At 40.4% G+C, this 22,692-nt stretch overlaps 1 protein-coding gene across 1 annotated transcript in view; it reads left to right on the top strand.

Annotated features, from left to right (window-relative positions):
* The window catches only part of KIAA1958 (KIAA1958 ortholog), a 152,110-nt gene extending 136,096 nt beyond the window's left edge, over nucleotides 1-16,014 (top strand). Inside the window, exons 4-5 of the mRNA XM_040631734.1 lie at nucleotides 2,517-2,689; nucleotides 13,540-16,014. Of these exons, the coding sequence (XP_040487668.1) occupies nucleotides 2,517-2,689; nucleotides 13,540-14,346 (980 nt within the window). The 3' untranslated portion in view covers nucleotides 14,347-16,014. The remainder of the gene's footprint in view (nucleotides 1-2,516; nucleotides 2,690-13,539) is intronic.
* Nucleotides 16,015-22,692: the final 6,678 nt, after the last annotated feature.

Raw genomic sequence — 22,692 nt, forward strand, 5'->3', positions numbered from 1 at the left:
TTTGCGCTTGGAGTTTGCCTGTTCTGTAATGGAGGAGAAATGCAGATTTTTCTTTCGTAGTCCCCTCTTTCTCCTGTATTCAGTTGGAGGTCCTTACTTTTGTTTCTCCGTCAATACAGCCTCCTGAAAATTTCCCGGGCACCATAGCTTTACAACTTCTACTCAGAATTTTTTAAAAAGCAATGTATTAAGTAAATTTATTTACTCTTTATAATTATGATAGAACCATATGTGTCCTTTAATCATTTTCACACAATTTCTTTCCCACTATGCAAGCATACAAGCATTCTTTACCTGTTTCTCCAGGTACTAGGATTTTGTTTTCCATTTTCAGCGTACAGTCTGTCCTATGATAAAAATGAAATTCTTTATGGCCATGTAATTGTTTCATGTAATAATTAAACATCCTATCTTACAGCGTGACTCTTTTCTACTCCTATTCTGTACTGAAATGATGGGGACTAGGCTGTGTTGCAAATAAACCTTTTGTTGTGGTTGTTTAGAAATAAGCAAATATAGTGAAACTGCAGTAGTTGTATAAATAAATCAGACTTAGTTCTCCTCCCTGAAGATTAATACAAGTAAATGTTGGGGGCCAGGATATACTTTTCGTAAGTGGCTAATACCTAAACTGTATTCCATACTGAAACTTTATCCATGTAGTACATGATTCCTTTGCTGTGGTGGCCAGAACGTAGAGCCAGTGGGACCCAAGTCCAAACCCTAGCTCTAGCACTGGCTAACTGCGTGACTTGGGACAGCCCAGTGCCTGGCACAGAGAGGGCACCTTGGTAAATATTGGATGAGTGATGTATGAAGTTACTAAATGTATGAGGCTCAGTTTCCTTATCTGTAAAATAAGTATAAAAACACAGTTGCTTAGCGATTACGGATAACTCTTGGCATACAGTAAGCATTCAATTAACACTAGATGTAATGATAATAAATTTTATACTAGAATTCTTTCATTAACATCAAGCAAGTCCCAGAAACAATATGAGTTATCTCAGTTTATGAAGGTGGTGAGAGGAATATACTCACATGACACAATCACTTCAGATAGCCTTTCTAACATTATTTATTTCTCTTTTGCTATACACATTTATTAAAGCAGATTGTGTGTTTAACAGTTCAACAGCAGACTTAAAGGGTAAAGACACAGTCTTAAGGAGAACTACAAAATCAACTGGAGATCTTCTGGACACAATTACATCACAGTTCTAAGGAATAATAAAGCAAATGTGAAACACATACTGGAGAGAATAAGGGAGTTCAGTTTGTGTGGGGAAGATGCTGTAGAAGTGAGTTTGGAATTGGAATTGGAAATGGGAAAAAAGACACTATTTGGTACAAAGACCATGGGGAGATTTCTCAGGCTATGGGGTGGGGGGTTGCGGGGGAGGTTGGTGTGGTGTCTTGGGCACAAGGGGATGCTGGGGACAACAAGAGCTGGTGGTTGGGAGTTCCTCAGTGGGGGTGGTGGAAGGTGAGGTGAGTTAGGCAAAGTGGAACCAATTTGCAGGTCACCTTGGTAATTGCACCAACTTTCTGTTGTGCTGTTTCTCAGTTCCTTGTTTGAACAAGGAAACATCAGAGAGGATCAGAACCATTAGATAAACTAGAAGGTTGGCATTGTGTTCATTTTAAGGTGGTACACTTTGTTGGGGTTTTTTTGTTGTTGTTTTTCTATCCAAAGACAGCAATTTAAACAGTTTAAGCTTGGTTTTAGTAGATCGCAGAGTATAAAGAAAGGCCTAATGGTTATGGACTTGATTATCTAGTCCATATCCAACTATCCAGCAATTAACGTGGACAGCTTGAGGGGAGACCAGTTTTCATCTGACTTAGTTTGGCAATTGCAATTTAAAATCTGTTCCTTCTCTGAGATGATGTGAGCCCCTCTAGCATGTTCTCCCTTCTTTCCCATAATATTATTCTCACTTTACATTCCATTCTGATTCTAAGCTAGCTGATGGGTTGGGGAGTCAGGGTTTAAATATCTCTTTGTTCATTTGTGAAAAGAATTAAAGAAATATGCCAACACCACGTACTACAAGTCTGTCTAGGATGGCACTACATTACAAAGAAATAACAGCTCTGCATACACTGAGAGAAAGGATGTGTAACCTGTCTTCCCTTATTTCCTTCTATTTTTGTTGTTGTTATTGTTCATATAAATACCTTTTATTTCCAGTGAAAATTTTAGACAGGACATTCTTTGTTTTTCTGCATTCATTTTTTCCCCTTCTGTTATCGGAATGCCTGCATCAGTGCATCAGTTGATATATCTAGCAAAAACACTGGGATCGAACGCAAGGTTACCACATTGATTCCATGCTAGAAATACTGTTCCCTACTTTATTTATTCTAATATATGTACACTTGATAGACATTTCATTTTTTAAAGTGTTATCTCTTAGGAGATTTCTGTTATTTATAACATGATCCCAAGATGTAATTCTCTAAAGAGGGGAATGGCAAATTATTTTAATGCCTTTTATTGTTTTTGTTTCTAGCCTATTCTACTAAGCTCAACAAATTTCCTGTATTTAATATTAATGATGACTTGAATGATCTGTGTACCAGTGCAGTAAGCCCAAACACTACCAAAGCCACACGATATGCCCTGAATGTCTGGCGATATTGGTGTGTGACCAACGGGCTCAAAGATCACACGGACATCACCAAGGTAAGAAACTCTTGAGTTTACTTCATCTCTCAGCCACTTTAACAGCTTCTAAATGCTGGGCATTGTGTTAAGCATTGTGGGGAGCACAGAACAGTTGCTTTTTGCTTGAGAAAACTTTGAAAGAACATGAAACCCCTAAGAAAAATATACACAGTACAGAGCAGAATTTAACAAGTGTCTTACGAATGTACAGATCAGAAATGCCAAAAAAATTCAGATGGATAAATTAATTTCGGTATGGTGTAACTAGTGAAGGAACTGATACTTAAGCAGTGTTTTGAAGGAGAGTTAGAATTTCAATAGAATTGGATGAAGACAAAAATGAAGAAGTGACATGAGGAAGAGTAAGATTTGGAGGGAGAGACTCACTTGCCTGCCGCAGAGATTTCAGATCTGGGATAGCGGACTATAAAACCAGATTTGGGTAAAACCTTAAAAGCCAAACTGAAATCTTGTGAATATTGGGAAGCCGTTGAAGTTTTGTTTTGTTTTTGTTTGTAAAGAGAGACTTTATCTGAAGGATTATTGCAGTGACAGCCGGGAAAGGACTGTCGAAATAGGGAGACTGCTCTGACTATAAGATCTAAAGGGTAGGCGAAAGGGAAACCACTGAAGTTTCTTTAACAGGGAGGAATATAGTGAAAAAGATATTTTGAAAAATTAATTGGAAGTGATGAGCAGAAACTTATTTAGTATCCTTGGTCCTCAATTCTCCAGTCGTAAAATGAGCTCTTAAAATCTCCTCCAATTTGAAATGTTTGAGGTTGGTGAATGGAAGGAAATATTTTTGTACATGTAGAGACAGACCAGAAAGGCATATTTTGATTTGGATATACTGAGTCTAAAGCAGACAGATGTCCAGATGGACATGTCCAATACACAGTTGGGAATGGGGGATTCAAAACATGGGAGAAAAAGGAGCACTTGGTGGGCTCGCTCAGTAGAGTATGCGGTTCTTGATCTCGGGGTCATGAGTTCAAGCCCTACATTAGCCCTAGAGCTTACTTAAAAAAAAATAAAAATATAAATAAACAAACAAACGTGGGAGAAATGTTAGAGCTGGAAGCATAGATGTAAAGGTCTTGCACATAGAGGTCATAATCATAACTGAAGCCCAAGGCAGATGACATGTCCAAGTTTGGGTGACGTGTTTAGGGCACCAACAATAGATGAAGTAAGAAATCCAGATTTCTACTTCTGACAGCATGGTGCTCTAAATACTGTGAGGGGCCTTTCTGTTCTGCTTGCAGAAAGGAAGGGAAACATCCACAGTGCGTGCACACACACACACACACACACACACACACGCACACACAAACCGGAAACTGGAGCAGTGAGCAGTAGCATATATGAAAGCCGGGGTTCTCCCTGAGGGTGTATATTGATAACATTATATTTTTTTTTAAAAGATTTTATTTATTTATTTGACAGAGAGAGACAGCCAGCGAGAGAGGGAACACAGGCAGGGGGAGTGGGAGAGGAAGAAGCAGGCTCCCATTAGAGGAGCCTGATGTGGGGCTCGATCCCATAACGCCGGGATCACGCCCTGAGCCGAAGGCAGACGCTTAACGACTGAGCCACCCAGGTGCCCCTATATTGATAACATTATTAAGGAAGGGAAGAGACAGATGCATGGAAGAATCCTTGATTTGGGAGAGGACCCTGAAAGGAGCCTAAAGAGGTTCTGGGTTCTAGGTTCTGGCGCCTCACAGAGTATACGCTAATGATCTTTGAAGAGAAACACCCAAAATGTAGGGGATTAGGTTTTTTGCAGATTAAAATCAACTAAGTATGTCATTAAAAAAACAGAAACAAAAACAGAAACAAAAAAGCCCGAAATCACCAGCCACTCAAGGAAATAGATCACCATGAATGAGGTTGCATAGATAAAACAAACAATAGATTTAGACACCAGGGACTTTAGATAGTACATTATAGACTTATATGTATGAAATATTTATAGAAATGAAAAGAATTATAAAATTGAGCAAACAACAACATAGTAATCAAAATAATCCAGCAGATTTGAAAATAAAGAAAAATTTCCATTTGTGGCCATAGGGAGAAAAAGTTCCAAAATTACCCTTCTGCTATAACAACTAGAAAACAGAGCACAATATGTGGAACTGTTTTCAGACAGAACAGACAGCATAGGACTTGATCCCTTAGAGAAAGGTAATAAATGAAAGTGCTGAGAAAGGTCTTGCGTCAGATGTGGAGAACAGTTAGCTCTAGACTAAGCTCTGCTCTAATCCCTCCCAATAAATCTTAAAAGCTAGACCCAGGTGCATGAAAAGGCGCTAACATCACTAATCATCGGGGAAATGCAAATCAAAACTACAATGAGATACCACCTCACACCTGTCAGAATGGCTAGTGTCAAAAAGACAAGAAATAACAGGTGTTAGTAAGGAATGTGGAAGAAAGAGAACCTGGTGCACTGTTGGTGGGAATGTAAATTAGTGCAGCCACCGTGGGAAACAGAATAGAGGTTCCTCAAAAAATTAAAAATAGATCTACCATATGATCCAGCAATTCCACTTCTGGGTATTTGTCTGAAAGAAATGAAAACACTCACTTGAAAAGATTTATGCACCCCCATGTTCATTGCACCCTTATTTACAATAGCCAAGACATGGAAGCAACCTAAGTGTCCACTGATGGATGAATGGATAAAGAAAATGTGGTGCATATATACACAATGCAATATACTCAACCATAAAAAAAGAAGGAAATCCTGCCATTTGCAACAACATGAATGGACCTTGAGGGCATTATGCTAAGGAAAATAAGTCAGAGAAAGACAAATACCATATGATCTAACTTATATGTGGAATATCAAAACAAAACAACAGCAACAACAAAAAACTAAACCGAATTCATAGAAAAAGAGAAAAGATTAGTGGTTGCTAGAGGTTTGTTGGGGGGGAGGGGGGAGGAGAGTAAAATGGGTGAAGGTGGTCAAAAGGTTCAAACTTCCAGTTATAAAATAAATAAGTCCTGGCGATGTGATGTACAGCTTGATGAATATAGTTAATAATACTGCATTGTATATTTGAAAGTTGCTAAGAGAGTAGATCTTAAAAGTTCTCATCACAAGAAAAAAATTTAACTATGTGTGATGATACATGTTAGCTAGACTATGATAATAATCATTTTGCAGTACATACAAATATTGAAGCACTGTGTTGTACATCTGAAACTAATGTAGTGTTATAGGTCAATTACATCTCAATTCTTTTAAGTAAAAAAAAAAAAAAAAAAAAAAAAGCAAGACCCAGAAGGATTGAATGATTTTCAAGTAACTTAACTGTGTCCCAGAACAGAGCTTAAAAATATTTATAGGAACATAAAAATATCCAGAACCAAAGAAATACAATTCACAATGTCTGACAACTAAACAAAAATTATCAGACATGCAAAGAAGCAAGAACATATCCCTTAAAGAATGAATCAATCAAAACCAGCCCAGATCTAACAAAGATTTTAGAATTAGCAGGCAAGATATTAAACAGTTTTTATAAAGAAGATAAACAAATGGCCAATGAGCACATGAAAAGACACTCAACTTCGTTAGACCTCAGGGAATTGCAAATCAAAGCGACGTGAGATTCCACTTCACATCCAACAGGAAGACTCCAATAATAATTTTTTAAAAAGGTAATAAGTATTGATGAGAATGTAGAGAAACTGGAACTTATGCACTTCTGTTGGAACTATAAAATGAAAGAGCTGCTTTGGAAACAGTCTGGCAGTTCCCCACAAGTTAAACATAGAGTTACTTTTTCACCCAGCAATTCCACTCCTACGCATATACCCAGAAAATTAAAACCATGTACAAAAAGTCATACATAAATATGTGTTGTAGCTTTATTCACAATAACCAAAACAACCCAAATGCCCATGAGCAGATGAATAGGTAAAATGTGGCGTATCCATACAATGGAATATTATTTGGCAATGAAGAGAAATGAAGTACTGATAGATGTTTACATGAATGAATCTAGAAAACATTATACTAAGGGAAGTCAGAAATAAAAGAATAAATATATATTATTCCATTTATGTAAGATATCTAGAATAGGGAGGGTCATAATGACGGAAGGTATGAGACATTACCAGGGGCTCAGAGGAGGAGGAAATGTGGAGCTATTGTTGAATCAATACAGTTTCTGTTTGGGATGATGAAAAAGTTCTGGAAATGAACAGTGGTGGGGTTTGTGCAATGTTATGAATGTACTTAAAGCCACTGAATTGTATTTTTACAGATGGTTAAGATGGTAAATATTATATATATTTTACCACAATTAAAAGAAAACAAATAAATCAGTAAAAATGTAGCTATTTCACCTTTAGTAATAATAATTTTAAAATTCACCTGTTCTCACAGACCCCTATCAGCATTTCTTCATCCCAACTAACCTTAACCTTTTCAAGGCGCAAGGATCTTGTCTTTCAAATTGCAGTTGTCTGTTACTGGGAACCTTTATGTTCCCATGCAGGAATCCCCAAAAAGAACCTAATTTTGCCACACTCTCCAAGGTTTAGATTAGTTCTGCATCCCAGGTGGAGAAAATGTCCCATCTGTCCCGTAGAATGTGCCTTATCACTGCACTAGTATTTCTTAGTTTCCCCTGTGTTAGCTAGAGGAATAGTGGGTGAGAAAGAAGATAGATTTCAGTCTTCTGTAATCTCTTCACATGGGCCGCCTCAAATTAAACAGTACTAACAATAAATTCTTAAGAAAGGGGCCAGTGTCTTAGAGAATTAGCCAATGTTTAATAAAAAGAAGGAATTGTGGCATCAAAGCCCATATTCTTTTTTTTTTTTTTTAAAGATTTTATTTATTCATTTTGACAGAGATAGAGACAGCCAGCGAGAGAGGGAACACAAGCAGGGGAGTGGGAGAGGAAGAAGCAGGCTCATAGCGGAGGAGCCTGATGTGGGACTCGATCCCGGAACGCCGGGATCACGCCCTGAGCCGAAGGCAGGCGCTTAACCGCTGTGCCACCCAGGCGCCCCCAAAGCCCATATTCTTTAATCTCATTTTCTTGGTCTCAGTGCAAGATATTTTTAATCTAGATGTGCCTTTGAGAGAGATAAAGGGGCACCTGGCTGTCTCAGTTGGTAGAGCACACGACTCTTGATCTCGTGGGTTCAAGTCCCACGCTGGGCGTGGAGCTGACTTCAAAAAAATAAAAACAAAAAATAAAAATAGATATAGCTGGCAGCAGACAGATGGGTAACAGCTCTTGATCCTGGTTTGGTAGCTGGTGAGTCTCAAATTTAGTTGTTCGTTCAAGGGAGAAAGGAAGGGGCCAAATCAGACTTCAAAATGTCATCTATACAAGCAGGGAGTACGCTGCCAGCCTCACTCTCTTACCTGCTGTGTGAGTTCCACATACTATTTTTCCTCCAGGTTATTTTCACAAGTGTGAGCTGACCCTCACTGGCCCGTCCCCCTCAAGGTTGCTGCCTCACTGACTTAGACTCACGCCTGGGAAACAGAGCATCTTGCAGTTCCACACTTCTCTTTCTGAATAAAGTAAAAGTTGGTTTACTGCAAAAATGAAGTCATTTTTTGTTGTCAGCAAAGGTGACTTCAAGATTCATTTTATTTTCCTAGAAGAGTACTTGCATTTCATAAGCTTTTCTCCACTTTCTTCATCCCCCTCAATAAGATTATCCACAGAGGGGTTTGAGGCATTCCTCAAAAGTAACTCTTGATTTTACTTGTCTTAGAAACTCTTTCAAGTGTCAAGGATAACTGTGTAGTCCCGGAACTTTGGAACTTGCCATACAAGTCAGCTTTTTCTTATTCTGTTCTTTCTGAAGTCATCCGCCCCAAGACTAAGCTCTTACTTCTTTTTGGTCATTTTTACATCAAGAAAACCAAGTTTATAATCCATGGTGAATTTTGACGTGGTAAATCCATACAGAGCTGTTAATGAAGAAAAATAGTTTCGTGCAATGTCTTTATAACAGATCAACAAATTGAAGACCTTGGTAACCTGGGCAAATAACCACCAACCAAAACTCCGTCTGAGAAAACTAAGGAGGCAAACAACATGGGCCAGAATGAATGGTTTCTTGTGTGCAAACAACATAAATTTTGTGACTTGACATTTCTCCAGGAATTGCTTTTGCTGTAGTTTTACTTTGAAACCTGTGGTATTCTATGTAAATCAAGAAAAATATTCTGCCTCCTAAGTCAGCTTGGTTCTCCTCCTGACTGCAAGGTTAATTCATTGACATAACCCACGTGTATCAGTTCATTGTGGATCACCGATGTCCTGCAGGCCTTCTGCCATTTTGAAGACCTACCCGGTCATGTATAAGATGGTAGCTCTCAGTCCCTGTTGAGAGACAGACATATATAAACAGATAAGAGGCTGTGCAATATGGAGAGGGCCATAATAAAAATTTAAATTAGGTGTTGTGGGATCCTAGGTGGGGGAGGAACATTGCTTAGGGAAGCTGGAAAAGCCTTTATTGTAGACAGCAGAATTTGAGCTAGATCTGAAATAATGAACAGATATTTTCCAAATAGAGAAAGTTTAGGAAAAAGGCATCTGGTCAGAGGAAGTAGCACGCGTAAAGACTTAAAAGCCTAAGAGGACTGGTGATTCCTGTGAATGGTACAGAGTCCAATGAGGCTGGAAAATAAAGTACAAAGAGAACAGCAGATTAGGCTCGAGAAAGAATGGGTATACCAGTTAACTATTGCTGCAGGACAATCTACCCAAACACTTAGTGGCTTAAAGCAACATTCATTTTATTTGTTTATGATTCTCTGGGCTGTTCTCATCTGGGTGGTACTTCTACTGGTCTCACTTGGGGTATTCATCATGTGGGTACATGTTGTCTCTGCTTCACATGTTCCCATGCTCTAACTGGGCTTCCTCACTTGGCAACACCATGTACTAAGATGATGAAAGCAGAACCTGGTAGAACCTGTAAGACCAAAGCAGATAAAAGCAGCCTCTCTGAAGCCTTGGTTTGAAATCCACACACTGTTACTTCTGCCACATTCTGTGGTCAAGATAAGCCATGGCCAGCCCAGATTCCAAGGCTGAGAAAATAGATCCCACCTCTTGATGGGAGGAGTAGCAAAATCACATTGCAGAGGGGTGTGGGAACAGGGAGGGGAGGGGAGGGGAGGAGCTGTAGCTGTCTTTGCAAACATGGTACCAGGGGGTGAAAGCAAATTGCAAAGTCTTGCTTACAAGGTGAACAGTTTGAAATTTATCCTAAGGGCAACAGGAAGCTATCAGAGGTTGTTGTTGTTGTTGATGATGTTGTTGTTGTTTTAAAGATTTATTTATTTTAGAGAGAGAGAGTCCTGGGGGAGGGGAGAGGGAAAGGAAAGGAGAGAGAATCCTCAAGCAGATTCCCTGCTGAGTGAGGAGCCCAACTCCGGGCTCAATCCCAGGACCCCGAGATCATGACCTGAGCCGAATCTAGAGACAGCCGCTTAACTGACTGAGCCACCCAGGTGTCCCTCAGAGGTTGTTTTTTTTGTTGTTGTGTTGTGTTTTGTTTTTAAGTACTACAGTAATCAGATTTTCTGCTCAACATCCCTTAGTAAGGAACCCTTCCACTTCTACAATCCCCATGCTTACTGAAGAAGCCATCATGTTAGTACAGTGGCCTACCTTTTGATCAGTTGTTTGGATCAGGAATGGGCCAACCAGAATCCTTTCTTTAGATTTTTTTCTACTGTTGATGAGAATTGAACATGGCCAGTACCAGAGGCTGTAAGATGCAAATCTTAGGGAGTGCTAGGGAGTTATGTTTTAAGCTATATAAAGAAAGCCGCTTTGCACAGAGAGGCAGAGATGAGAGACAGAACCCCGACGGTCTTGGAGTCCACTAAATCTGACATCCCTCTTGGCCTAGGGTTTGTTCAAATGTGACTTAGCTCTTGGGACCGAACGAATCCCAACTAATACAAAGAGAGGTTAACACCGGCAAGTAGGGATTTGCAGGTGACAACATAAAAATCTGAAACCAGCTGAGTTTGAGAGTCATGGTTATTTGGACGGGAGTTTCATATTTTGTATGTAGCTAACCTACTGATGGCTTTTCAGCTGAACGTCGTGGAGTTTCCTAGACCAACAATCAGATGATCAGAAAACAATTATATTTTATCTTTTTCCTTTAGTATATACACATATACATACGTGTGTGTGTATAATTTTTTTTCTTGTCTTGCCTGGTTTGCTAGAACCTCCAGAATAGTGTTACACACCTATTGTGTCTGATACTTGGCAAGCTCATCTTATTCCTGACTTTATAAAAAAACCATTTTAATGTTTCCATCTTAGGTATAATTTTTATAGTTCTTGTCTATAAAATACTCTTCATCATATTAGGAGGATTTTTTTCTTCCAATCTAAATTTAATTTGAATTTTAAAAAATTTGAAATGGATATCAAACTTTCAAGTAATTTTTCAGTAATTAGCAAGTGCGTATTACTTTCTCTATGTAAGTCAATTATATTAACATATTTATTAAGATTGAATCATTGTTATACTCTACAACAATCCCTACTTGTCTTGATGTAGGATTGCTTTCCTGCAGTTCTGAATTTGGTTTGATAATATAGGCAGTCCTTGTTTTGTGTGGTACCATGTTAATTGCTACTCTGGATATCAGAGCTGTATATCAGAGCCTTGTCCTCGTTTTCCAAGGTTATAACGTACACCTGTCTTAATTAACATGGCACAGTGCAAAATAAAAATTGCCTGTTTATTTTTATATTCATATACTTTTTTTATATATATATCTGTTAGATTTGGATTCAAGAAAAATGAAGACCCTTTCTCTTTCCTATGCTCCAAAACTGTTTAAGTACAAAAGCTAAATAGACTCCATAAAGCCATCTCCTTAGGAGTGATATATGTCTCTGACAGTCATTTCACTCTATTTGGGGGCTCTTCAGATCTTTTACTTCTTATTTTTTTTAAGATTTTATTTACTTATTTTTGAGAGACAGAGCGAAGAGAGCACAAGCATGAGCGGGGGGAGGGGCAGAGGGAGAAGCGGACTCCCCACTGAGCAGGGAGCCCAATGCAGGACTAGATCCCAAGACCCTGGGATCATGACCTGAGCCGAAAGCAGATGCTTAACCAACTGAGCCACCCGGGTGCCCTCTTTTACTTCTTATTGAACCAACTTTGGTAATTTGTATTTTGCCAAAAAATTGTTTAGGTCACTGAGATTTTCAAATTAATATGTATAAAGTATATAACGTTCTTTCATATTATGGATTCATTTTCTATAATTACTGTCTTTCTCATTCCTGATATTGTTTAAATATATATTTCCTTTCCTCTTCTTTCTCTTTCTCTCTTTTTGGCAGCCTTTCTGGTAGTTTATCAACTTTATAGGTCTTTTCAAAGATTATATGTTTTCATTTCTTAATCCAAATTTATATATTTTCTAGTTCATTATGTTTTATTTTTATCAATTCACTCTATTATTTTTTATTTTAATTTACTTTCTCTACCTTTTTGAGCTGAATAATCAGTTTGCTAATTTTCAATACAACTTTCTGAAAAAGTCATTCAGGACTATGATGTTATGAGAGTGTATTTAGCAAATCTCATGTATTTTAATATGGAATGTTTTCAGTTTGGTTTGTTTTTAATCTCTAAGTCAGTTTTTATTTTCTCTTTGACCCAAGGGCAGTTAGGAGAATGAATGTTACCTGTACAGTTTCTACTTTTAAAAAATTTTCTGTTGAGACTTTCTTTTGTCCTAGAATGTGTACCTGCCCTGAAAGGAGTATGAGCAGTCTGGTTTTCTCTTTCTGGCTACCTCTTGAAAATAAAGCTTTCAGGGCGCCTGGGTGGCTCAGTCGGTTAAGGGTCTGCCTTCAGCTCAGGTCATAATCCCAGAGTCCTGGGAGTGAGCTCCACATTGGGCTCCCTGCTCAGTGGGGAGTCTGCTTCTCACTCTGCCCCTCCCCTCCGCTCTCCACCCCGGTGTGAGTTCACCTACTTTCTCTCTCTCTCTCTCTCAAATAAAATAAATAAAATCTTTTTTAAAAAAAGTTTTAAAAAGAAAATGAAGTTCTCTTAATGCCCGGGCTTCCTTCTCCCACCGTATCCAAGTGAGGAGCTCTCTCTAGTTGTCAGTGTAGTCATTAAGCTTTTCATATTTTTTGAAAAAGTATTGATATTGTAACCCTATGGGTCATTAAGCCAGTAATATTTCAGGGCTTCTTCCAGGTGAAGAATTAAGGTCATGAACTTGCTCTGCAACCCCGACATACCGGTCGTCTTTCCCTAACGGTGCCATGTTTAGTGCCTGCAGGACCCAACAGTATGTGCAGATTTCGAGGAAATTAATGCTGGGAGGATTCAGAGTTTGTAAACTTCATTCACAGATTCTTTAGAGAGAATGGTTGAATTTTACTGAAGGAGAGAGAAGGAAATGATTTGCTAGAAAAGAGAAGAAAGGCTTTCCGGAGAGGAACAGAATAGTGAAAGTTACAAAGGCCAGTAATCCTAATTAGTATGTTTATGGCTTCGGACGTGTATGTGTGTTCGCCACTATTTACAAACCCTGTCACGACCCTTACTTTATTTAAGCATTACAATAATCCTTCGAGAAAGTCTTGATTATATTGTCCCATTTTGCTGCTTCAGACGCTGTGGTTCCGAATATGGAACCGAGATCTTCCATTTGAAGTTCCTTCACTGTAGCAGGGCTAGGAATCAACCCTCTAGAAGCCACAAAACGTCCTGGCTACAATACAGCACCTGGGAGGATGAGGAGAAGGAAGGGGTCTGGCTCTTTGGGTGTCCTCAAATGTGTAACCTCAGTGTTTGTCTCATTTGAGATCCCTGCGGCGAAGTTGAACGAGCTGCTTGAGAATTTTTATGTCACCGTTAAGAAGAGTGACGGCTCCGACTTCCTGGCCACCTCGCTGCACGCCATTCGCCGGGGCCTGGACCGCATCCTGAAGAATGCCGGCGTGGGCTTTTCCATCACCAGCAGCACGTTCAGTTCTTCCACCAAGAAGCTCAAGGAGAAGCTGTGGGTGCTGAGCAAGGCAGGGATGTCAGGTGCTCGCTCTCGCAATATCGTCTACTTCTCTCTATCCGATGAGGAGGAGATGTGGCAGGCAGGGTGTCTAGGGGATGACAGCCCTATCACTCTCCTGTCCACTGTGGTCAAGTACAACAGCCAGTACCTGAATATGCGGACACTGCAGGAACATGCAGATCTGATGTACGGGGACATCGAGCTGCTCAAAGACCCACAAAGCCAGCCCTACTTTGCCCGGACAGACAGCGTCAAGCGGGAGAGCCGGAGCGGTCCCACAAGAGTGTGTCACGGCAAGATCTACCACGAGCACTCCAGGGGACACAAACAGTGCCCTTACTGCCTCCTCTACAAGTACATGTACATCCACCGGCCTCCCACCCAAATGGAGGCCAAGTCCCCTTTCTACCTTACGGCCAGGAAGGAGGCCACAGACATGGGCAGCGTGTGGTACGAGGAGCAGAGGATGGGCCTGCGGTCTCTTCGGGGGATTGTCCCAAACTTAGCCAAGAAGGTCAAGCTGGAAAACTGTGAGAACTTCACCTTCGTCTCGTTTACTCAGGTCTCCAGGAGGCTTGGCTCCCACAGTTGCTGTCAGTGAGTCTTCCCTGGGTCCAGGCCACTGCCCTGCTTACCCCGAGGGGCAAGAGCTCCCTCAGTCCACCGAGGCCAGACCTCTGGGGTGGCAGGGAATGACCGCGACTTCAAGGTCGGGCTGGTCTGTCAGGGTCACCTGCTATTTCTTTGACTTTGGATTTTTTTTTTAACTGAAAGTAGATGAGTCTGAATAATTAGGGTATTTTATCCAAATGTGTGTCACCTTTGTTAAGTTACAGAATCTAACACCATGTATAATTGTTACCTAAACAAGAGCGAGGAAGTTCGTTTTATCTAGTGCCTTTTTAGCACAGATTTTCTTAAAAAAAAAAAAAAGAAAAGAAAAAAGAAAAAAGGAAGAAAAAAGGAGACTTTAAGTAGTCATCAAAAAACACAAAAACAAAAAAAACTCCCAGTAGCCTAGTAGCTTTAGAATGTTATGAAGACTATATATACTTGGTTGAATTACACTCACAATAAGGACCTGGAAGGAGAGAGGCAGACACGGTAACTATTTGCAGGAGGAAAAGTGCACTTGACACTCCTCTCTCTGTTTTGTTGACGGATAGCTTGGTTCTGCAGAGCAAGCAGCTTTGCCTCATAGAAGCTGGTGGGGCTGTGCTCAGTAGTGCTGATGGAGGTGTGGGGGTCACCCCCACTGCTCGCAGCACGGGGAGCAACTTGACTCCTGCATCAACGGGGGCAATTTTAGTTTTACGAGAAAAGATGAATGCACCGGACGATGTTGGGGAGAGCAAGGTTTCCAGTGAACTAGGTGGTTGATACCATGCGGGAATTTTCCAGTAGTGGAAAAGAAGTGGTTTGGGAAAAGTGATCTGTGATCAAAATATGAAAACCTCCTAAAGCAGAAGTGCCTACGTGTTATTCCTCAGCACCACATGAAAGCTGTTTTCATTTGAACCTTTTTTGGAATTTTTAAAATCTGTCCTTCTGTGTCATACAGTTGTCCCGTCAGCGTCTAGCACCAGATCTGTAAAACGACCACAGGTAATTTTCAGGCTTCACCAGGGAACTCCAACAAATCACGCTGCACAGAAAACATATCCCCAGATGTGTTTATGAAAGTACTTTGGAATATGTTTATCAAAGTAGGACTTTTTTCAGCCACGATAGATGTCATCATTTTAGGTTCGCACCAGTGCGTGAGACATGATGATGGAGGCGGCCTGCCAGGTAAGCGGACTCAGCATTAAGGACATACGTGTAAAGATGATAGGTTATTGATTGCACCCAGGTAAACTGCAACCTGACCACATGTTACTGAAACATGAGCAGAATTTTCTGATAGCTACTCTGAATGATTAGTGAAAAAGGAGCCCAAAGAGTGCTCATCAATAATAACATTAATTTCCAGGAATCTTTACATTGTATTTGAGGAAAGACTGCTGCAAGATTATGTTCCTGCGTGTGCTTTCTAACCCAAATTAAAATTCCAGCATAAGTTCCTGTTGCAAGAGTCCTAAAATCAGCCCTAGTTCTTTTTCAAAACATTACTGTAGTGTTTATTTTAACGAATTGTTCTTAAAAATCATTCACCAGTTGTTGAAATATGTAATACTTCCTTTACCAGAAAAGACTCAGCCAATGCTGCCTTAAGGTTTAATGTTGTTCCCTTTTTAGTTAAACTGCACATTTATAATTTTGTTTACTAGTTGATCTTTCCTGAGTATGGGTTAATTTTGGTATGTCTCCATGTGTATATAAATAACAGATAATATTTAATAATCAGTGTTGTTATGACTTGATATTGCATACCATTCTGTCGTGATTTCCTATAGTGGTTTTAGGGTTTTGCTTAAAAAAGAGACCCAAACATTAGATATAGTTTTCTTTAGTTTGCTAAACACCCAAAGGATATTTTGTTTGTCGAAAGCAGATGGTGATTTTTTCCTGTCAGTTCTGCACTGAAACAAAAATATAACCCATGAGAACTATTGGGCAGACAGAGCCTGCAGACTAATTAAATAAAACCTCCATTTTTATTTTAAATAGATTCAAGAGGCAATCACCATTAGGAATCACTGGGATCTTTTCAGATTTCACCATTCCCATAGGTAGCAATAACTGACCCAGGGGTGGCCATCCTTCTGCTGGTAGGGGCTTTCCCTCAGCGGAGTCACCACCCCTGCCTCACGTTTGTTGCTTATCACTATTTGAGGTGCTGTAAATCCCCAGAGTTCTGAAGTGAGTGATTATAATAAAAAATCAGGAGGTGGAATCCTCAGTGATGTCTGATGGAATGAAAGAATTGCATGTCAGCCTCCTAAACGCCATGCAGTCCATGCCTCCCTTGGGGAGCGGGAGTGAGAAAGAGAACGCCATTTATCAGGAGCTACTCTGCAGCACCCACTGAACGAGGTACTTTGTTATGTGTGTGTGTGTGCAACACACGCTTTAAATTTGTATGGGGTGACGCCTGGTAAACCTGCTAAGGTGACGAGGCACCTCTTCACTGACATGGCCGTGTCCGTCCTCAGAGGATCTGAGGCGGGGCCCGAGTGGCTAGTTCCAGCGGGCGTTCGGCCCTTCCAGCCACCCTCACTCATGCCCCCTGGGGGACTCCATGATTTTCTACTCTTGCCTAAGCCAGGAGAAAGGAGAATCCCAAGAGAAGGAAGGGGGCGGGGAAGATGAAGGGCATTTTCTCCACTCGCCTTTATTTATTTATTTATTTATTTTACTCCAAAGTGGGAACGAATATCAGGAACTCACAAGCTCACCGAAGCGCAAGTGGCCTCTGGCCCCGCACCGGAAACGGGAGCTGCGGGTGTCAGGGAGGACCTGTGGAGAGCTCCGGCGAGCTCTTGCCCACAGCACCTCCCGCGCCTGCTCTCACATGAGCCCTGCTCGCTTGGTACCTCCTCTCCACAGTCTAGCAGGCCTCCGCCTGGACGTGTATCCCGGCAGAGGCGACGGGGGTCAGCAGGGAAGGGTGTGACCCCATTACACGTGAAAGGTTAACACAGCCCTAGGTGCATCGTAAGCACGCAATAGATGTTCGCGACTTTAGCTGCAACTTTTGGTAACAGTAATAATTAATGTTATTCAGCTAATCTGCATCGCATCAGTTATTTCTTCCATTGTGGAGATTCTCCCTCCTCTACACTGTTAAACTTGAAGAGGAAACCAAACCTGATAATCCGGTCACATGTCCGCCCATAAATTCTACCTCCAACACAGCCAAGCCCTGATACCTCAGCTGTAAGCAGGAACACGTGAAGAATGGAGATGCCTTAAGAGGCTTTATGAGAAAGCTCTTGCATGGTTCAGTGTGTTTGCAAAGGGGAGTATTATGGAAGAACCAAACCAAAGTTGTGAAAGCAATGGTCTCCTTGGTTGTGTGGCATTTTCCAGCTCCCCTTGGATTATGTGCTGTATTAATCTTGCCCTGACTGGAAAATGGTGTTTGAAGAAATGTGAAATTCTATTACTTTGAATTTTATTTCAATTCGACCTTATGAAAAGGATCAAGCACTGGATCTCAGCGTGTTCACAGACAGTCATTGGGAGAATCTGGACAAAATACCTTCATGTGGAAGCTGAAGCCTCTTGCAGTGGTAGAAAGAGAACTTGACTGGCAGCTCCTTCCCTACTCACTCAGCGGTCCTGGTCTCACTTCCGTCAACGATAGAGTGAGATCATTGGAACGGATCGTCTCCAACATGAACAGTATTACAGCTCCTGAAGCCCATATAGTTAGGAAGTGGCGAGACTTGGAAGCAAGGGTCCTAATTCCTCAAGGTCATATAGTGAATCTCCTAAGTGTTAAGAGCTTCTTATTTACTATACTGAAACACTTTATTTTGAAAGAATAGTTTTCTTGAATTTTCAGGTTTTGCAACTTTTTTAAAATTATTTTTTGCTCTCTCTAGGCAGCAACATGTTGTTTACTCTTCTCAGTCTAGGCTAATGCTGACCACAGTTTAATTACTTAAAGTAAACAGGATGTTTAAATGTTGTGCTTATCAACATGCATCACTTTGTCGTTTTTACTGAAATCTGGATTGCTAAACCTTTTTGAGCTAGTAACCAGTTACCTTGAGGCTTCGATAAATGCAAACAACAAAGACCTCACAGTTATCTCATTTTCTCTACACGAGATCCAATTTTGTCTAAGTTAGGGCCCATGCACATTTAGAAACGGTTAACAGTCCTAAGCAGAAGAATATTTTAAAAGTTCCAAATTCACATATATCTTTAAATATTTTTGCTTTGGGGTTGAATTTTTAATGTTCCGTATTAAAAGAAAAACATTCAGTGGTTTAGTCAGTGTTCTTAAAAATCTTTGTTGTTTTGTCCCCATGTGAACTAATCACCTTAGCAGAAACATGAATGGAGGGAGAGATTGGTGGTGACCTAAGGCCACGCTCCCTTCCTGAGAGAAGAGGAGGCCGTGCGGGCTGATGAACTTATCTTTGGGAATTCCTGTGTATTCCGTGTCCATGAATTCTAGTATCACAGGATTTCCCAAAACTCCTTTAAGGGAGGCCGCCCATCCTTCTAGCAAAGTTTGCCTATTATGATGATGATTTTATGTACTTCAGTTCTTCACAGTTCAAGAAATCCAGAGACTTTTCTCATGTTTCGTTGGTTGACCAGAATCAGATTTCTACGCTCAGTTAAAATGTTTTATTAATCTAATGCAGCCGATATGGAAGTTAATTTCAGGAAATATTTATTAAAACCAAAAAAAGATCACTGAGTTATTTTGGATGCATATTGCTTCCATTACTATTAAAACCAATTAGATAGATCCCTCCCCCACAATGAGATGAGAATGAGCTCCTAAATTTTTTATGGTCAATATAATTGATTTGATTAATTTGCGTTTAACTCTGGTTACTGTTACAGTTCAAAAACTTTCTAGAAGGTTCACATTTGACTAACACCGTGGTAAGTGCTTTCTCACAGCTGCCTCGTATTCTCATCTAATCTCACAACAGCACTGCAAGGTGGTTCTAAGTATTCCCATGTTACTTATTGAGAAACCCAAGGCTCAGAGAAGTTAAGTAAGTTTCTCAAAGTCTCACCAAGCTTATAAGTGGGAGAACTTAAGTTTGAACCCAGGTCTTCTGACTCCAAATCCAGTGCTCGATCCATGAGACAAAACTACCTTCTTTGGGGCCACAGAGGGTCCATTTATCACAGAACTTTTAAAAAATTAAACACAATTTCTGTCTGTTTGGGAAATACTTCATTTCTCAAGTCGTACAGTGGCACACCTCATATGTACTCTCTTACTAATTGATTGGGCTCTTGGTATGTCAGTAGTTCCTGGAAAGCCTGATGGCTTTCTGTGAACATTCTGTGTATTGAAAATTTTCTGTCTTTATCCAATTGATAACTTGTATTACCTATTACCTCCCCTAAAGGGCAGATGGTCATGCCAATTTATTCTAATAAAAGTCAAGTAGTTCGCTAACTGCACCTGTTTGGACACTGTTATCATTGCTTAAAATGTAAAGGACTTCCTAACCTATGTCACAATTATATGCTCATGTTTTTTACTTTTGCTTTTTAATTTTGGTGTCAAAGGATTTTTATAATCTTTAGGCTAAAGCACCCTCATAGCAAAATACTTACCTTAGTCATTTGTTTTCTATTCTTCTTTCCTTTATCAGGACATGTTTATTTTCTGCTTTGAGACTTAAAAAACAATAGGTTAGAAGTAACTCTGAAATCGTGTAGTCAAATTCCCTCATTTTACCAATAAGGAAGTCGAAGCCCAAAGATATCTAAGGGGCCGTCCAAGGTCAGCAAGACAGTCCTAAGTAGATTCAGGACTAGAACATTAATCCAGAACCCATTCCTTCATACCATCGCTGGGAAAATTTGGATTTTTAAAAACGAATTATTGAATTACATCTCGCAGAATGACATGTGGCTAGCAGAAGCCCCCATTGAACTCCTAACTTCCCAAAGAAACACTCATAAAAACCCCCAAAGAAGGCCAGATCTCCGTTCTAGAGTCTAGAAGGAATTGGTACAAGTTCTGAGGCATATGGTGGTGGATTGAGGCAAAATCTTCCAGGTTTGGAAATGGACATGCTGAGAAATAAAGAATTTGAAAGATGTTTAGTAACTCGTTTTCTTCCCCAGCCATGACCGCCTGCTTACTCAGGATCAGATCTCCCGAGCCAGAGAAATAACTGACTGATCCTGCCTCTCTACCAGGTGGCAGACCATGAAGATTCTCTATCCCACCCCCTCTGCCTTCTCCCTGCCCCACCTCCTCTTCATTCAGCCCAAGACTCCAAACCACAGGGCTAACATGTGAGCAGAAAGCAAGAAGATCTCTCAGAGGCATGGTGCATTCTGTGAAAAATGTCCTTTAGGTGAGGGCAGGTACAACTGCAAATATGCAAATACTGTGATTTTTCATGTATGATACTGGTTCAGAGATCCAGGAAACAATAGAAAGGAATAGGAAGGCACTTCAATAGCAAAGCACTAAACTTGAAATTGGACTTGGAGATATGCATACATCCTTATCCACCGCGCCATATACCCACAAAAGAAAGTTGACAAACACTCACGTGGACAGATAGCAAAACCAAGGGCCGATACCGGATCTGGGAAGAGGCCCGGATTTAAGGATGAGTATAGAGAAAAAACCCAAAAAGGGGTATATAAAAAAATGACTGAACCAAGGAAAATAAACAGCTTCCAAGAGCATTTGAAAATGGAAGCAGTCTACTGTGAGAAACAAGAAAATGGTAGGATTCTTCTTGTTGTAACTGAAAGAACAGAAGAATTGCTTCCACGCAGCAATAGTTATCTCAGACCGGGAGTGGGTTTAGAGAAAAAGGCGCTACAATAAAATGAAAAAGAAGAGAGATTAAAAAGAAGGATTGCAAGGAAGCTAAAAGCACAGATTACCATCCACACTGGAAGCAGAAAAGAACATGACTGAGCTTAGAAACACTCAAATCATTAATGTGAAGGACAGACTTGAGATTTTCTTCCTCATATTCTTTCAAAAGAAATAAGTGATGAAAACAATGGGGAAGGATAACAGATTTGTAAGACAGAACATTAGCTAACATCCCTGAGTTTTGCTTTCCTGATGGAAAAACTGTATTGAAAAATATATATATCATCAGACTATAAAAATGAAATCTTTCCTGAACAGAATGAAAACCTGTGTATGTAGGGTGAAAGGATTCACTGCATTCCAGCCCCCCGCCAAGAAAAAGAGAAAAGAGACCCGTGCCCAGGCACCTCCTGGCAAAAAGTTTAACTACTGAGGATAGAGAATGAAAAATCCTGTTAGAAGTAACAAGTTGCCTATCAGAAAACAAAAGGGCTTTCTGGCTTCAACCTTCCACTCTATAGCACCAAATGCCAGGAAACAAAAGGGAATTTTGGGGGAAAACATTGTGGAATTCTGGAATTCGATCCACGTTAAGAAACAAAAGAATGTTTAGTTATGACAGGCATTCAGGAAATAAACCATCTATGGATTATTCTAATAAACTGTACTGTAACCTACAAAGTTTGGCTTAAAAAAGGGCAATTTTTGCTTAATATAATTTCAAGGGACCCTGGAGTACTAAACATCAGACCATTTACCCACGAGAAGGATATGCATGCTCTTAAATAGGTAATATGGCAGGGAGCCACGTACCTAAAAGTGCCCAAAGGCCTCACCCAAATGGGCTTCCCTAACGCAAGAAAACATATCTGAAAATAATTGCCAAATCACAGTGTTGGGTTCTTTCAGTTTTATTACTGAAGTGATGTGTCGTCATGATCGTATAAATAGAAAATTCAGATACATTCCTTACAAATAAAATTTAAATGGCCCTTAGTTTCCTCTGCTCCTGCCCAAAATACTCTTCTGAGAGATTCCCTCGCTTCCAAGTGAGAAAAGGCAAGGAGTCTGAGAGCCTGGGCGGGAGCTTGCCGAGGCTATCCCACATGCTCGTCCCCTCTCCTCAAATCCAGAACTAACAACAGGTGCCAAGTTAGAAAATCACGGAATCTATCTCTGTGTTTTAAAAAGAGAACCAGGGAAAACAAACCTTGTTTTAGAATATAAGGAAAGTTCCGGGGCACCTGGGTGGCACAGCGGGTTGAGCGTCTGCCTTCGGCTCAGGGCGTGATCCCGTCGTTGTGGGATCGAGTCCCACATCGAGTCCCACATCGAGCCCCACATCAGGCTCCCCTGCTGTGAGCCTGCTTCTTCCTCTCCCATTCCCCCTGCTTGTGTTCCCTCTCTCGCTGGCTGTCTCTCTCTGTCAAATAAATAAATAAAACCTTTAAAAAAAAAAAAGAATATAAGGAAAGTTCCGTTTCAACAGCAGGAAGCTGGCCTGGAGCTGTGACC

The sequence above is a fragment of the Ursus maritimus genome, unplaced genomic scaffold (genome assembly GCF_017311325.1).
Source record: "Ursus maritimus isolate PB19 unplaced genomic scaffold, ASM1731132v1 scaffold_17, whole genome shotgun sequence".
NCBI lineage: Eukaryota > Metazoa > Chordata > Mammalia > Carnivora > Ursidae > Ursus > Ursus maritimus.